A 19,018-nucleotide genomic window follows, 5' to 3' on the forward strand; every position below is an offset into this window, starting at 1 on the left:
TAATATATACAGTACAGTCCATCCCGGAATCGGTGGGCAGCAGCGGTTCGCCACGCCGACATAGCGGTCGACCCAATTTCTGCGACCCGCGAATACCGGCTCCATTACAATAACTATCGGTTCAATGCCGTGAACCGGTACTCTGCAATTATATAACCACCGATTTAACTGCGTTTATGGCTTTCGCAATGCTGTCTCTGCATATTTGGATGATTGCAGCATTGCACGACACTATACCGGCGCCCGGAAAATGCGACTAGACAAAACATCTAGTGGGCTGGCCAACGGTCATGTCGCTCTTGTTTGGACTATCACAGATCGCGTGGCTGCTGCTATGTGTTACGGTAAATGTGTATATACATACAAGCCGGAAAATTGGTGCATAAAATATCACCTAATGAAGTACCTTAGCTATTTATGGTCTGACTACTGCTTTAACAATTTTATCTGGGTTAGAAAACCCAATAAATAATATACACATAATATTTTTCCCTATTTGTATGTCAGTGGCGTGCGGTCCATACATGCGCTGCATCTACCGCACAAATATTTTTATCATTTTTTTAATTTATGTAATTATGAAACGCAAACGCTTAGAAAATCGGCCACACAGCCCCTTCGATAGAACGGCATATGCCGACTGAAGAGCGGGCGGGCGTAGTCGATACGCGTGCGCATGCTCATCGCGAGTGGAATTTGTCGCGCATGCGCACTATAACTTTAGCCTATACACGTCACCCTATTTACGATCGCTCGCCATCATTTTGAATCTGTATATGTCCTCGGCAATCTTTTCAATTTAATATTGACTGTCTGAATTATTCTTTTTTATTTATTTTTTGTGTACTCAAATGAAATATTTGATTCATTATTTACGACATAAAAATATTAGTTATTTGTCATAACACATAATATGAACAAACAGCAAAGCAATGAATGTGGTTTCAACCATGATGCTAATCTGGAAAATAATTGCAATTGCCTAATTGAATCTTTACTGAAAAGAAGTTTTAGTGGACTTCCGTTTTATGAAAAGGAAATTATTATTAATAGTCCAAAACCCACATCCCATTTGAACATCCAATCTAAAACTAAAACATTCAAGAGATATAGTATATGAAAAAATTAAATGGATTTGTGGATGTGCTCATCAAGCAAAATTATTTTGTTGGCTATGTTTATTATTTTCTCAAAAGCTGAATTTCTGGAATAAATTTCGATATTTAAGCAATTTAAGTCTAGCTCCTAAAAGGCACGAATGCTCTCAACCTCACATATGCGATTCTATACAGTTAAAAAGATTTGGCAAAGAAAATCGTATCGAAGATTTTTTCAGTGCTCAATTTAAGGCAAATATTGAATTATATAATAAGGAAGTTACTGCGAACAGATAAATTAATTGAAGTGATTTGCTTTTTATCTAAGCAAGAACTTTATTTTCTATGTAAATGAAGGCAGCTATGTTGAATTATTGTATTTTCTAAGCGAATCAGACACATTATTAAAAAAAATTTGTCAGGTCTTGCATAAATATCAATCGAAAAAAAACTTGTAGACAAATTAAAGAAAGACAATATATTATATGATGCGGTTATTGCTGACTTTTGTAAGAAGAAGCGCCGAATAAATTCATTTTCAAAAAACAAATACATAATATGTTTATAAAATAAAGAAAATAAATTTAAAAATATAGTTTTTATCCCCCCCCCCCTAATCGCATGCCCCCTAACCATGATTTATGACCAATAGTAAATTTTACTCTATGCTTAATAATTTATGTTTTAAATACTATACAATACCAATGCACTACAACGGGTTAAATATTTACCAAATGGGTAAGACAATCAGACATTATGAATGTAATGAATGAATGATGTTGTAGATATATAAATGGTTTTATAATTATTATACAATATAAAATTAAGGTTGAGCTAAGAAAGATATAACACATATTGTGTTAACACATGATCATAGTGACCCTTTGCGGTGTGATTTGCTGTATTCAAGTTCCAAAAGTGACCGAGCCGGTGGGAGATACACGACAGGTCTTTGCATAATGAGAATGAGGTCCCAAAAGCTGTCCTACCTCTTTGCATAAAAATACGAGCTTGAGCCTCAGGGCTGTCGGCGAAATTGTGAAATTAAAAATTAATTTAATATAAATAAAAAAAACGAGACGAACAAATAAAGGCGAACTAGGGCTACTTACTAATATACAAAAAAATTAAATTAATTTTATTTGTACAGATATATATTTATTTTTCAGAAAAAATAAGATCCGTAATCCTTGGTTGGGTTTTTCAGAGGTAAGTCCATATTATTTTTGAGCTATCTAACCAATTGATCATTAACTTTCGTGGTGAAAATATTTAAAAAAATTATAATGCTAAATCAGCTACAATTTAATTTGAGTAAAAAATCGATATTGGTAAACAAGGTAAGCAAAAAATTAAATTTTAGTCTTTCAGGTATAAATAGAGCTTCTTCTTAATAATTATTTCACGAAATAAATGCCGAATCCAGAATTTTCATAGAGCTTATTTTGTTCAAAAAATATATATATTTAATGTTTTACAACCTTTGCATACCGCTGCATAAAGAAGGGTGGGTCTGTGCCAGATGTTTGAAAATATAAATGTTTTCTTGGAAGCTTTCAATATATATCAAAATTATTTGAATGAAAAAAAAAATATTTTTTTCCGATTTTCTCAACTACTGAAATCAGTCTTATTCTTGCTTTGATATAAGAATTAAATTATTAATCAGATAAAAACCACTCCACCTAGAAATCAGCAAGTTGAAAAAATGTATGTGGACTTGAGGTGCCCGTCCAGTAAGAAATGAAAATAGCAACTTTTTGGACTAATAAGAGGATATTATTAAATAACACTATTGCATAACGTAGCAGACCCACATTAACACTCTCGTTAAATGTTCGTAATGACAAGAAAAACTACCCTTTTGTGCAACAAATGACGCAATAGACAATGCGTCTCCGGTGTAAAAACCAACATTGATATATACGGAATGTGTTCATATTGAAAATTTCTTTATTTATGACAGATACGTCCAAGCTTTTTAATAAATAAAAAAATCTAGAAATTCTTCATATTTCCGGGTTAATATAATGCAGCTATCTTTTTCAATAGCTGTTTCAACTAATAGAAAAAATGATAAAGAAACATACCTATACATATAAAGATATTATGTTTAATTATATATTCGAGTACGATTTAGTATTAACATTAATTTGATTGTTTACATATATAGTATTTTATATTAATCGTATAATTTATACTGATAACCCTGAACGTGGAGTCGGAGCATGCGGAAGATAGCGCGAAGTGGGTCACGGTAATGAATGATGCATTTTATTAGCGCTCATTTTTAACGTCTCGGACCCTTCCCACGGACCTCGACCCTGCCAAGCATTTCGAATCCTTAAATAACCACTCACGATTTTATCATGTCCAATTTTATTATTTCGTCAAACAAACTACCGGGCGTCTCTTGGAAAACGAACTTCCAAAAACCGATTTATATACATAATATACATAATAACGTTATATAATATTTATGTTTTATTAATGCATATATCCTCGTATTTAAAACGAAATATCAACAATAAATAATCGATCGATGTTGTGTAATTATTATCATTTTATATTATCTACCAACATGTTCTATTAAATCACAATAAATGTAAACCGATGTACAGGATGTTTTTATATATATTAAATATAAATAAATATTTTTTTATAAATGAAATATATCATACATTTAATATATATCAAACTAATAATTGAATATCTTTGTTATCAAAAAAAAACATATAGTTACTGATTTATTGCATTTTTGCAGTCTAATAATCTAAAGATGTTTATACACTTTGTTTTGAATCTCACTTCTTTATAATATTGATTGTTAAAAAAATGCTATTTCAAGGTAAGCACCGTGAATCAAACTACAAAAGAGATAAGCATTATTTGTTTATACAGAACGGACCGTAAAAACCGTGTTTTTTAATTCAATAAAAAATAGTACAATAATATAATTAAACAAATAAAATATATAGACAATTTTATTTTTTATATATTACTTTAAGGCAAAATCTATAACTTTTATATTTATATTTATATAAACAGAAGATCAAAAATACAGAAAATACATACATTACAATTTGCTAGTCTGTAACCATTTTCTAGTTTACAAGCGAAAATTAAAAATATAAAATAACACTAATAGTAATACAAAACATAAGATTAAATAACGAAAAAAAAACAATAGCGAAGTGAAATTAATAAAAAAATAATAAATTAATAATATAATTTATTACGGAAAATTAAAACACAAACATTTTCTTGTATCGTATGAGTTTACTAAAACAAAAAATTGATGGTAAAGCAACTGGTGCAAGAAGTAAAATAGAAACATCTGTTGTTAGCTCATATTAAATTTTAGGTGTTATTAAATATTAAAAAATGGAAAAAAAACCATTGATTTTTTTTATATAAAGGGTTATTACGAGATAAAAATTACAGGGAAATACATACAGTAAAATTAAGTACAAGTACTATGCTTAAAAATATAAAATAAGAATAATAGTATTAAAAATCACAAAAAGCTTTTAAAAAAAATAAAAAAAATAAAAATTATTAGGCTATTAAGATGCGGGTCGAACAGCTAAGGGCGGAGCCCCGCTGCTGTGCTAGTTTGTAAAATCACTCTATGAAAGTCTGACAAGTAGAAGGCAAATGAAAAAATGTTCACATTTTCTGTTGAAAATTTATTCATGTAAAAAAGTAGTTTTTTCGTTGTACTTAATTTCTAATATAATTTTTGTTAATATTTATTTAGAATAAAAGTAGTTTATTTTAGCTATACAATTATTATTAAGTGCAATTTGAATTATTAAAATGCGTTGTATATGACTTAAACTTTACTGGAATGTAGTGAAAATCATTTTTTTGTAGAAATAAGAAGCTTTGTACTATAATTAAAAAGAAATTTAATAACTATTCTTATATAAGAATCTTAAAATATTATCTAATATTTACATTAAAATAAACAATAAATAATTATTTTATTTTTATCGATTTCTAGCAAAAGCATTTTGCCATATCCGATTTTCAACAGGATTGTAAAAGAAGGCTATGCAAAATTTTAAACGACTTCATAACGAGCCAGCATTGTAGCGGGCCGCCATTCCTTTAGCTCTCCTCCTAGGCCGGACTTCCCCATTGAAGTCACCGCCTTATTTAAGGCCCGCAACTCGAAATGCTGTTGTTTCCATACTGATACAGCAGCCTTTCGAGTAGCCTTCACTTGTAGATTTTTTTTATATCAGTTCAGAGGCTCTCAATATTTTTTGTTAGTTTTATTTATTTTGTACTCCTTCATTTTTTTGGTATTATTTTCTATAAAAATAATTTACAATAAATCAAATTAAAAAAATATTATATGTTTTATTTATTATTTATTCAGTTATATATGTAATTATATAACTATTTGGGATACCTCAAAACAGTGAAAGACTGCCGCACATGTACGGCGATACCACTCAAAAGTGTTTTATGCGATATCGAGTTACCTTATTTATGGGGCGGGGCGCCAGTCGACCACACGCTGGAGTGTGGTCGACTTTAATAGAGTGGGAAAGCGGGGTGCCCCTCTTGAGGTTAAGCCCCAAACCCTTGAGGGGAGTGATCTCTTGGGCCGACGTCCGAGGTAGCAGAGCGAGGCACTACTTATGACGAACAAAGCATAGCAGAGTAACGTAAGCAGGGCCAAAGGGCTCAGCCTCTTAGGGTGTTCGAGGGCCGAGGCATATACACCCCTCTAGGATCTTGGATGATACGCAATTCAGGTCAGCCAACGAGAGCACTAAAGAGTTGGACCAAACGCTAGGGAGAAATACTAATGCAACTTCAATAAATTATTTAGTACTACGGGGGGTGGGATCCTGCTCACCTTGCCGTCAGAAGCTGGGTGCCCGCCCATATGGGTTGGACTCGTAGGGCTCTAGTACAAGTAACGGCAGTGGCACACGCAATGGATAACATGTAGCTATGTAGCTATAGAGGATGGTTGATATACTTGTCATAAAAGTTGTAGATGAGTATATCTTATTTAAAATTTTAAAGTGAGGAACTTTCTTAATTGCTTTAATTGGCAAACCTTTCGACGTGTTAATAATTATTATGTTCTCTTAAGAGATTTTTAAAATTAAATATACTAAATTTTGATTACACGTATGTTTCTATGGTAATTTTATTAAATAATTAATTCGTGGAAGCAATTAATATTTTTTCAACCTGAATATAAAATAAATAAACATATATATTGAAGACCAACTGTGTGTATCGGTGCAATTTTTACGCGATAACGCATTGTATACGATAATACGTAATTAATACAATGCATTATTGTTTGACGTTAGTTTATCGCGAATGTTACAATTCGCACAACACGTCTCGCCTTCGCCTCGATGGTTTTGGCACACTCTTCCAAAATGACACAAAAAATGGAGGTGGAGTACTCTCTTAGCTACGAGCAGATGGTGAGCCTTTTTAAGCTCACCGAACAGTTCGTGGACAAGACCATCGAGTGGTCTGACAGAGTGATCAAGTTTGACGGCACCACCGAATGGGGCAAACTCAACTATTTCATAGCGGCCATTACCATGGCCAAGACCGTGATCAACCTCCAAGACAAGAAGCTGCTGTCTCGCTTGGAAACAGTGCTGGAAGGCGAGGCGGCGGAATGGTGGCAGAGCAATCAAGCCATAGAGTCATGGAAGCTGGTGGCGGAGACTCTGAGCCAGAGGTTCAAGCCTGAGAAGAATTGTCTCGAGATCTACAATAAGATATTTCTCGATAAGCAGGACAACCCCCAATACAATGTGGAGTTCGTTGCAAAGAAGATGGCTCAACTATCCGAGTTGCCCAAGCCTAATCTTCCCGAGGCCACTCAACTAGACATGATCTATTCCACTCTCCATCCGCAAAACAGAGAAGCTATACCCAGAGAGAGCATCAATTCGTTCGCAGATTTGGTGTATCGAGCTGGACAGTTGGACAAAGGAGTTAAGTTTACATCTCCCTGCACCGACATCGAATCCTTGAGGATCAAGATCGAAGAAATCATAGGAATCAAGCGGAAGAAGACAAAACAAGGGAAAAAAACCGAGCCGGCGGTAGAAAAAAACATTTAGGCTAATGCTATGCTAAACGATCTTCATGCAGTGTCATTTCTTTTATTTGTCTTTTTTCGCACAAGAGGAAAATATATGTATGCTCAGCGTCGACAAAAAGAAATGAGGTCTGTTACGTCACGCTTTTTAAGAAAAAAAGTTCAAATAATAATGGAAAGACGTATGCGAAAATAACTGTTTCGTGACATACATATTTTTAGTGTTAATTTTTTTCAGGTATGCACAAATATTAAATGGACTTTTATATTTTTATTTTTTTAATATTTTAATCATTAAATTGAATTAGATTATCATTTTTTAATAATTAAAATTTGCTGTAATTGTCTTGTATTTTAGTTTGATCTGTATTGAATTTATTATTGTAATAAAATAATTTTTGGCAAATATTTTTTCTATTACATAAACACTTTTACTTTTTTTTTAAATAAGCAGTAAAATTAAATATGGTTTCTAAGATAGCTCAAATAATTAACTATAAAAGTAATCTAACGCAACAGTTGATTTAACCTTCATTTTACTCCATAATTGATTTTACCGGCAATATGTTTTTTTTTTTAAATAATGTTAATGCTAATCTTATATATTCTAAAATTAATAAAGGATAAAGGACAAGTTAAATTTAAAATTTAAATTTAAAAATTGAGTATAATATTTAATTTAACACAACAGCTCTAGTTCATTAAAAATGTAAAATACATCTGTTTGCATTAAATAAAAAATTAAGTATAATAGAAATATAGTTAACAAATATTGTAGTTTAACTAAATGAAAATAAAATAATAAAATAAAAATATTTATAGATAATTCTAATATAAAAATAGTTCAAAATATTTAATATCATTTAAAAAAAATAAGTATATTATCTATAATAATATATATGTTAAGTATAAACTCAAAAAAAAATAATCTACAATAATATTATATTGCCCCACTTTACTTATTCTGCAATAATATTATATATGCTTAATAAATTAGATAAGACGATATTACAAAAATTATAAAATAGGGTAATGAGAGTAGTTTTAAATAAATATGATTTAAAAATTGGATCTTTAAAAAATATTGAAGATGCATGCCAGAGTATTTTAATAAGTATTTAATAATAAATAAAGATGAACATATATTTAATACTAGAAATAGAGACAATTTAAAGAAGTGTGAATTTGTATAGTCATATTTGCGTTAATACAGTCAGTTCGGGAGCTATCCATTTCATCATTATTCATAATTTAGAAAGAGATCTTAAGTTTGGATTTACGCCCCTACAGCTCGAAAGCACACAATATACGTTTGATATACTTATCATTACTCCAGTTTATTTTTTGAACACCTTTATAAAAAAAAATAAACCGAGGTAATGATAAGTATATCGAACGTATATCCGTATCGTGTGCGTAAACCTAAACTTTCCATCTTTTTCTAAATGATGAATAATGATGAAATAGAACGCTCTCAAACTGAATGTGTTAACGCAAATATCAACGGAACTGACACGATTTTATTGCTTTTGACGTGGATTTTTGACTTCTGAGAAGAGATATTTGTTTTTTGCGCCCTCCTATTGGGCAAAATTAAAAATTCATTCGAAGAAATAATTTTATAAAAATTCTTGCTTTTTTCGTAAATTTAAAACAGAGACGTCATTTAGGGGGGGGGCAGGAAGGGCATTTGTCTCTCCCTTGAACTCGGGCAGAAAAGCATGTTCTTTAATGAAATTTTGTCCCTCCCCATGGAAAATATATTATATTAGGCTTACCCAGAGTAAAGAACGTTTTTTATAATAAAAAAATTATCTTACAATATTATTCTTTAAAATAATCTCCATCGACAAATACAATACAACCTTCTTCCATCGATCAAGTAAGTTCTTAATCTCATTGGATGTGAGTTAAAATATCCAGAAAAAAATATTTTAGCTTCATTAAAACTATTAAATTTTTACCATCTAAATTATGTGATGGTGTATCGAAAAAATAGGGAAGATGAGCAACAGTTTTTCATCCGAGAGCATCCTTAAAGGATCACTATACAATATTCGGCATAGTATCACTCACTTTTCACTAATCGACGAGCTAATGTTTTTAATTTTTTTTTTAAAAATATTTTTTTTGTGATGGATTGTTTTTTTTTTACAATCGCCCATCCCTGATAATCACCTGCACCCATATAGATTGGTACGTTGTCGCGAGAGCGATTTTTCAATCTCTACCCCGCTTTTACGACGTCGTAAAGTGGGGTATCAGTTTGTTATGTAAGTAGGTGAGCGAAGGAGCGAGTAGTCGTCAGTCGGCTGGCGCTCGTCAAGTTCAAGTGTACGATGACCTTTGCTAGTAGAGCCTTGGTCCTGGTGTGTTATTGACCCCTTGGCACACTTACCACATAGTTTTTGCCGAGGCTTTGTCCGCTGCGGTAAGACGCGGTGCAAATGCACATATACCTTTATGAGAAAGACCTTAAAGAATAAAAATGTTACCTCTCAAAGTTTTTGATTGACTAACAGGTATTTCAGAAAAGCAGGAGGATGAGAAGGATTTTTTAATTTATATTTTTAGGGGATAATAATTATTAAAATGTCTTCAAAATTAACTCCTAAAATACAAAAACATTAAAATTGTAAAATAAAGTTAATAAACATATTTTTTAGCTACTCTAGAAATATTATTATTATTTTCTTCTTTTTACTCTATAAATATTATTATTATATCCTTGATTTGTTGTCAGTAAAGAGCAAAGTATTTTTTAATTAAAATAACAGGAAAATCAACAAAGTTATCTTTGAAACTTTTGCAATATCTGAAAAGGGTTATACTTAAACATCAAATTAAATTGAATTAAATCATAGGGTTATTATTTTTTTTTTCTTAATTTTAAAATATAAATGTAATGAATATCTATGTAATGCTGTCTCAAATTCCATGCCCGATTTAACCTTTACTCTTTATGATCCTTCTCAAAAAACAATCACAGTATATGAATGTGTATTACGTTCATCAGTTCTGAATATGCGCAGTTGCACTCTAGGACCCCGAGGAAAATGTAATTGATATTTCAAAATTTTGCATATATCAAATAAGAAGCGTAATTCAAAAGTATTTTCAATAAAAATTGTTGCAAATATTATAAAAAAAAAATCGTTTCAAAATCTACTCTTTCTGAAAAACCGCCTTCACATATATATTTTTATATATGTAAATATATTATCTGTAAGTTTTTACTAGCTACTTGTTTTGAACAACTGTTCTTACAAACGAGACAAAAAGCAACATTCAAAACCTTATCGTTTTACCTAGATGAAGTTTACAGACTACACTTAATGGAAAAAATTTTCGCTTGTTTTTAAAAAGTTGGTACTGCCTAAAGTGATAGTAATTAATGATTTTAAACCTGATCAAAAATAATCATGGACTTTTTTTTTCGCTTTTTCCAGAGACTCGCGCATGCTTAGCAGGTGAAAAAAGAATAGATTTGATTTAGGAGAATGTCTTAAGATATGATATTTCGACGACAATATTTATATATTAAAATCATAAATAATCATGCAAATAACATGAATTTAAATTTTAATGTAATTAAAAAAATACCTGCTGAGAGGGGGGGGGGGTGGGCTCGACTGGAAAAAATTAAGGCTGATCAAAGTATATTCAAACCGAATTTTTGTTAATAGGAGAGCGCAAAAACAATTATCACTTCGCAGAAGGCAAAAATTCACGTCAAAAGCAATAAAATCGTGTCGGCGCCGTCGCAGTGGGAACGCTGTTGATTTGCAGCAATAAGAAACAATAATTGAAATCAATAAATATAAGGATTATATTTATTTTTTCTGTGATAATTTTATTTTGAAATGTATTGTATTTAAAAATGCATTTTTAAAAACGAGCAATAAAAATCAATCAATCGAGCAACATCGACATGAAAAAAACAAAACACCACGTGATTTACGACCGTCGGATTTGACCGTCGCGGAAGCACTTTTATCCGTTTATCGTTTCAACGTTTTGTTTTATAATACGTTTATTGAACCGCGAGTTGGTCGGTCTTGGTTTGTTGAACTTCTAGTTCTTCAGCTTATTTGCCGATGACCAAATAGTCTTGTTATCACATCTGATGCCAACAACTAGCGCATTCCAATCAACAGCAACCGCATCAAGCAGCTGAGTTGAACTTGTCCACCAGAATGATTTTTTTTATTTAAAAAAAAAAACTTTAACCATATTTAGAAACATTGGAATTCATGTAAATTTAAAAATGGCTAGAATAATATGTAAACGTATATATTTTTTTATTACATCAGGAGCTCCTCAGGGAGATCACTTGTGACCATTATTATTTATTAATAATCTTATGGAATAAAATTAACAATTTAATTTTATAAAAATACGCAAATACTAATACTATAATTAATTGCTGCATAACTAATGTTTAATGCAAATAAATATCATTATGTAAATATATTTATTTATTTATTTATTTTATTGTTGATTATTATTTACATTATGGCGTATACCCAAAAAGTTTCTAAAATTGGAATAATTTGAAGATTTAGAACGCAAAATAAAATAAGTTTTTAGATTGAATACGATTCACTATCATTAATATTGATTGAAATAATGAACAATTTACATATAAAAACTGGTTTAGTACTAATTTTAATTTGATAACATATTAAAATTATCATAAAGACATAAATATTTTTATTTAGGAATTTCCCTGGACAGAGTTTTCGTTAGTTGTAATAATCATAAATATATGCAATTGAATTATGTAAAATTAAGGAACTCTCGTGCATAAAAAAATATTTAAAGTAATGAATTTAAAAAACAATGGACTAGCGATATGATGCAAAAAAATATTTACCGGCGCAATTAAAGTAAGATTTGTTATAGTCTGGTATAGTTTAAATAATAAAGTAACGATTCTGTTTCATAAAAACGGATTAAAATTGTAACAGATAGCACTTGATTGCGGTAGACAATTATTAAAAGATAATAGTGGGATTTCAATACCGCCAAAATCACTCATGCTTTGTAAAGGAGACGTAATGTTTTTTTTTTGATAAAATTAATCACTTTCTATTTATAATTTAATTATTACTATATACTTCCTACCTTAATTCTAACTTGTTCCAGCTCTGTACTCTCCATCAGTGGAGCTCACGACAAATGAACACAGACGACCCAGTAGACTTACATTGGAATATCTGTTGTAACATAAATAACATTTATAATTTTTGTATATAACTTAAATAAATGCGTATGTCAAGTCAAAGTATGGAGCATATTTTTAATCATTGTATATAAATATAAATTATATGATGGTTATTAATTGAAAATTAGTAAATTTGTTGTTTTTTTTAATATAAATAATAAAATTGTGAGCTATATTATATTCCTATATTTATTAAATAAAATGGAGTTTCCTTTGTTGTATGAGTATGCACTATAATATTTATAGTCCGCTAAGACGATCGCAGTATCTCATTGAAATAATTACTCAAGTTGATAAATACATCTAGAAGCTGAGACGTTTAATCTAAGACTTCAGATGCTCGTTGAAAGCTATTTTATTACGACACAGTTAATTGTAAGGTTCCAAGTCCGCCCCTGTGCCTTTCAGCCAGTCACTATTTGCATTGAAACCATCGCATCGTCTTAACATTGTGTACGGAATGAATGCCAATGTCTCGACAATGAATTCGTCAATACTGGCCGCTCGTTTTCGCATCCGAAACACGTATTTGTCCTTTATTTGGGTCAAAAGTTGACACTTATTTGACTATGGTATTAACGAGCCGTGGACTTGTTTCCGAGTGGACGAAACGCATTATGACCATTTTAGTCTAATGAATAATTCGCATGCTAATTTACCATCGGCGCTTGTTACCTTATGACCGAGAAATGCAATCTAATCGAGCACATTTATTACTCTCTTGAAAAAGGAAGAGGCTTATTGAGTCAATCGTTCACTAGACTGAGCCGAGCATTTATGACATTATGACCTAATGACTACCGAGCAATTTGTATGTAAATATCCGCTGAAGTTTTTGCCTTAGTATTTTTACAAGGGTGCGATTTAACAGAAAATAATTAAAAAAATATATGCATTTAAATAAAAACTTTTGCGATTTATTTAAATGCTTAAAAAATTGGAATTTATATAAATAAATAAGGATTTATTGCAGATATTTATTCATGGGGTGTTCACTGTTCTGACCAATGCTCACTCGCTGCCACTCGCCCGTAACTAATTTTTTTATGAAACAATTATTTTATTTTCTCTTATTTTAATTGATTTTATTGTACTAGATTTGTGGTTATAAATTATTTACATTGTAATAAGTACTACTTGTAAGCTAGGAAAAGTTAAGGTAGGTCAATCTGTCACTAATGGAACTAATGAGTCATTTGTATTGGTATATATGCAGTATTGCAACTCAGATATTTACATACAAGGGATTTTATTAAATGTATTATATAATCATATAAATAATTGCTTTGTACTTTTTTCGGATATTTTTTAAAGGACTGTAGATTAGATTGTGTGTGCCAGTTACAGGTGAAATCTGTACCACATTTGAGATGCAAAATGTTTTATTATCAGCTGAGAGATTTCACCTAAGAACTTTCCAATGATGTCCAATATGTGTACTTTTAAGCAAAGACTAATTGTATCTCTTAAGCAACATATTTAAAATAAATATCAATAAAAATGTATTATTATCTAATATTAAACATTTCATTCAAGCTTTTTATTTTTCTATATATATATATATATAAAAAAAAGATTGGAATCCAAGATAATGCATATTTTTTCCGAAAAGTTTTCGGAAAATATGTAAAATAAATACGCTGTTACAAAGCAGTTTATTTATCTTACAGAGAATAATAACAAAATATATTTCATCGAGAGTATTCCGAGCATGAAAAATGTTCCATCCTTTCGCAGAATCTTCTCTTTCTCGTCTCGCAATTATTATTGACGGATAATTTTAAGGAAGCCATTACACTCGGCGCCGATTTACGCGCACATAAAAATAATGACATTAATGCATTTTTTTCTCGCTACTCCAAACAGGAATAACCGGAACGTTTCGGCTCTCAGGGCCTTGCCGATCTTCGTGATGCATTGTGCACTGCTCGAGACTCTCGGCAAGAAGTTGCAGCCGATTGGCGAGAAAGTCATCGCAGATTAGAAGTTTGCTTTCATTTCCGCGTCCGACGGAAAGTCCGCCTTTCTATGTGCAACGGATGCAGCGGGCGGGTCCGAAAGTAATGTCGAGCATTTATTGGCACATGTGTGCACGTAATCTCAATTGGGATCGATTTGTGAGAAATCGCCGGAATCAGTGGCAAATTATACATAGTTTTATGTTATACAAATAAATATTCAAAATAGATGAGAACAAAAACAGAATGTCAGGGATTTGTAAATCCCTACCAGCATATTGAATAAGTACTCTCTCAGGCTTAATTTATATATATATTTTTTGTATAACTTGAGGGCCAAATACATAATATATTATAAAAAAAATATTAATAACGTTTCAACATTAAAATATCCATATATTATTTTATTAAAAAAATAATCATTTATAAATAAATGTAGCATCAAAATTATTACATACAAATGATTGAAATATTATATACATACTATATACTTTAGAAATAGGCATATCAACTTTTAAAATATAAATTATTATATATGTTTTTTTAGGAAATGTTAAAGCAATAAAAATTATTTTTAAGTGGAATATTGGAACAATTTGATTAAGTTGGTTGATGATTCAAGTTTGAACATTAGTAAAGATTACTACCATGTAAATACCAACCACTAACTAGATACTAGATTAAAATAAATTAATGAAGTTAATGTTATAAATTTTATAATGCTATTTTGCGTTATAAATTTTATAAAACTCAGTTCTCAAATTAAATTTACAAGACTTAGAGTAGGGTTTGGGGTCCTTCAATCAAATTCATGATAACTCAGTTTATTTCTTAAAAGTTTATATACAAAGTTATTGAAATTACATAAAATAATGGTTATCACTCCAAGCTAGTTTCAACTCAGGTGAAGATCGATATTATCTGTGTATATAACCGAACGCTATGTAATATTACAAAGGAAACTTATTTATTTGAAGGCACAAAGAGAAGTAATTTTTTGTAGTACTGTCTACAAATAAGAATGCAATGTATTGGTCCTAGCACAAACTATGACTTTAAACCCATATATGTAACTATATTATATATTTTTTTTTTATTTGTCCTAGTAAAATGTACTCATCATGCTGATAATTAAATATGGCAAAAAATTTGTATTGCACGGGCAAATGCTCCATTATTTTTTTACATTTAATTTACAAAATATTTGCTATCAATTCATTTTCAATAATTAAATTAAAAAAATATCGTAGCTTATCAATGAAAATCGAAATTTTAGTTGTATTTTCATTCAGATAATATAAATTTATAAAGCCTTTGTATTTTATTTAAAAAAATAGTAGTTTCTATGTATCTATAAATCTCGAATTTTAAGTTAAAATGCTGTAATGCTTCCTCTACACTCTCTGGAAGTTACCGAACCAAAGGTCTACCGAATACGGTCGAGGTCGCCGAGACATTAGAGCGGGCAGACCCGAGCTCGACCGAAGTAGCCCCGAATTAACACAATATATTTTCCGTCCTTGCCCAACCATGGCCTACTTCCAGAGAGTGTGGAGGAAGCATAAAATTTATCACTTTTTAATTATTTATAAAATACATAATAATACATATATGAACATATGTAAATATGGTATTAGTTTTTAAACATTTAAGTTTACATACATTACATACTATTATTTGTAAATGATTTTATTTTTATTAAAAAAATTGAGGGACTTTATTTTATGTTTGTGAATAATTATAATAAAAGCAAATATGACAAAGAAAAAAAAGTTTTTTTTTCTTTTTTTTCTTTTTCTTTCCCTAATAAAATAAAGGAGAAGGAAGGTGAGAGAAAGAAGGAAGGAACTGGTAAATAAAATATTAGTCACTGTATGACAAAGAAAATGTTCTATATAACTTTTACATCCTTTCCTGATTAGTATTGATAACGTCACTTTTAGTATTTATTGAAGGAATTCTAATTTTTTAACGGACAAATTTTGTATTTAATTTAATTTTACATTTAAAATAGGAAATATTTTCAAAATTTTTTTTAAAAAAATCACAGTTTATTAAACATCACAGTTTAGTAAACATCTTAATTTTATGAACTGCATTTTTCGCACAAATATTTTCAGGTTTAGGGCTAATTAAACCCATTTAATTTTAATTGCTAGCAAATAATTTTTAATACTTTCTTTACAGAAAATATTATATTATATATTAAGTACTGTATTTTTTATACATATGACTTTTTAGCGGAGAAATTCTATTTTATATGTAATAAAAAAATATTTTATAATATTTTCTAGCAATTAAATTTCAATGCTTTAAAGAAAATATCGCAGCTTATTAGCAAAAACTGCGAAAAAAATTTATAAAACTGCATTTTCTTTCAGAAAATATACGTTTTATAAATTAAATTTTTGAGGTATATGACCAATTACACCCTTTGAATTTTATTTCAGGAAAATAGTAGTTTATGTAAATCTATACATTGCAAATTTTCACAATGCGTAGACTTAAAAAAAAAAAAAATACGAGTAAAAGTAAAATAGCAAAAAAATTGCGCTGCACTGCAAAATGACAATATTTATTAAATTTATTATAAAAATACACAGTGAAATATTTATAGATACAATTAAAAGAGAATTTAGAACAATTTTCCAGTTTATATATTTAGTTCTTTTTCACTAAATCTGATATTTGATAAGAAATTTTAAATGCTTTGATTTATTAATTTTACTATTGCTTTCTCACTTTATTTTTACTTTAAAAAAAATCAGTTATTCCCAGATAACTTAAGGTTAATTCTGAAGCCAATTAAGGAACTATGTTTTAAATTTAACGTGTAAACTAAATTGTATTGAAGTTAATATTTATTTTAGTGTCATGAGCATGAGTTGGTTTTGGCAACTCACAAAAATTGTGTTTTGCGCATTTTATCGGTCCATTTATGGAGTTATCTCAAGCCAGAACATTTTGTTAAAAGCTCAAGAGTCATTTGAGGTTTCGGATTAAAAGATCAAAATATTTTATTTCCAGCTTCTGGCTCCTGCATGTATTTTTTAAAATTAAAACTGACTATAAAGATGTATAGTATTTTTTTGACATGCTTATCCAAAAACCTAGATAATTTTCATCTCGCATATAACTAAACATTAGTTACCTTATAGCTTGAAGAGCATTATCGTAAGCATCTATTTGGGTATTTAACCTTTAAAGTACATAATACTTTCCTTACACTTTTGATTAATGAAATAATGGCCCTAATATTGCACAACATTTTCTAAAAATATCAGAAAACCTAGATAATTATCTTCTTACATATGGCTAAACAGATTAGATGGCTAACAGACTTCAAGAACTACTTATCATCTCTATAGCGTCTTTTCTAAGAAATTGTTAGTAGATCCTTTAAATAATTGCAATGTATACTTCTGGAAAACTACAGGAAAACAATAACGGTTAATGAAATATTATATATTCGCTAATCTTGTACACAATCTTGAATACATATAAAATATATTTTATTAGAAATCAGATACCAAGAAAGTACAACATTAATAAATCGTTAATAATTGAGTCACCTGAGCCGACATCTTAAGTTGCAAAATTTTCACCTCAATCAATAGTTACATTATTTCTTGTGACTCAGTAATGAATCATATCTATAAAATAGTTAAATAGATACAGATCCGTCTTAGCATCCGATTTAAATCTAATTTGCATGAAAATGCAAGTGAATAAATTGAAATATATTCGACTATGCATGTAAATGTTGTAAATTATATACCACCAATAAAGGTTAACAACCCAAAAGAGCGTAACAATTTATTGATTGCTCACATTTTTTCTCGCCAGATTCTCCGATCGAAGGAGAAAGCTCGCGAGATAGAAAGGCGAGTGAAGGCGTTAGAATGTACCGTAGAAACGACCCCATTAAAACGGAACGGTCCGACACCATGCTGAATTAACGACCTTTCCGAACATTTTCCTTCTTCTCCTCCATGACTCATGGAGTCATCCGTCGAGCGTGGGTAGTTACGTAAGAAGGTCACGGATGCGGATCGTCGGTGGTCCGTTAGGTTAGTTAGGCTTTTTTGCCTTATACCTACCGGGAACTTCACCTAAATTCGATTCGCGGAAATTTGAAATTGATGACTGTTAAATTGCAATATTACTGACATACATACAGACTGTGCAAAAAGTCGTCCGGAAATTGAGGAAAAAAGAGGCTTGTTAGAATCCATGGGAAATTGTCGAACAAGCGAACGCTTCCTTGTGGTTTAATAGAATTTTCCGATTATGAAAAACGTGCAATTTTAATTTATGTATGTTGTTGTTATATTGAAAACTAGTATTGGTAATTTATACAGTACTTATGTCTATATAATTATTATTAATACTGAACCTAGATTCTTACTTGAAATATATCGTGTGAATAAAATAGATTTTTATCTACAAATAGAATTTATTAATTTTAAAGAAAGCATTTTAAGATGCATATTTAATTTTTGATGAATGAATTTAATATTTATTTACAAGGTGTACCAAAAAAATTTTTCGTGAACCGTGTCAAGATTAATTTTTGGCCCTTAGAGCTTCTACTCATACCTAATAGGAAAACATAAACGAACTTTACAGTAAGTTAATACAA

At 30.0% G+C, this 19,018-nt stretch overlaps 1 protein-coding gene and 1 pseudogene across 1 annotated transcript; both read left to right on the plus strand.

Moving 5' to 3' along the window:
• The first annotated feature begins 913 nt into the window (after positions 1-913).
• On the plus strand, positions 914-1,452 carry LOC148227804 (uncharacterized; annotated as a pseudogene).
• Positions 1,453-6,471: 5,019 nt separating this feature from the next.
• LOC148227805 (activity-regulated cytoskeleton associated protein 2-like) lies at positions 6,472-7,597 on the plus strand. Its single transcript, XM_088202415.1, has one exon. The coding sequence runs from the start codon at positions 6,488-6,490 to the stop codon at positions 7,211-7,213; it is 726 nt and encodes a 241-aa protein (XP_088058541.1). The 5' UTR covers positions 6,472-6,487; the 3' UTR covers positions 7,214-7,597.
• Positions 7,598-19,018: the final 11,421 nt, after the last annotated feature.

This window comes from Plectrocnemia conspersa, unplaced genomic scaffold (assembly GCF_051122295.1).
Source record: "Plectrocnemia conspersa isolate PC_06_02 unplaced genomic scaffold, ASM5112229v1 ptg000013l, whole genome shotgun sequence".
In the NCBI taxonomy this organism is placed as follows: domain Eukaryota; kingdom Metazoa; phylum Arthropoda; class Insecta; order Trichoptera; family Polycentropodidae; genus Plectrocnemia; species Plectrocnemia conspersa.

Excerpts from the sequence above, each read along its gene's own strand:
- LOC148227805 (XM_088202415.1), top strand. The coding sequence starts at position 6,488 with ATGGTTTTGGCACACTCTTCCAAAATGACACAAAAAATGGAGGTGGAG.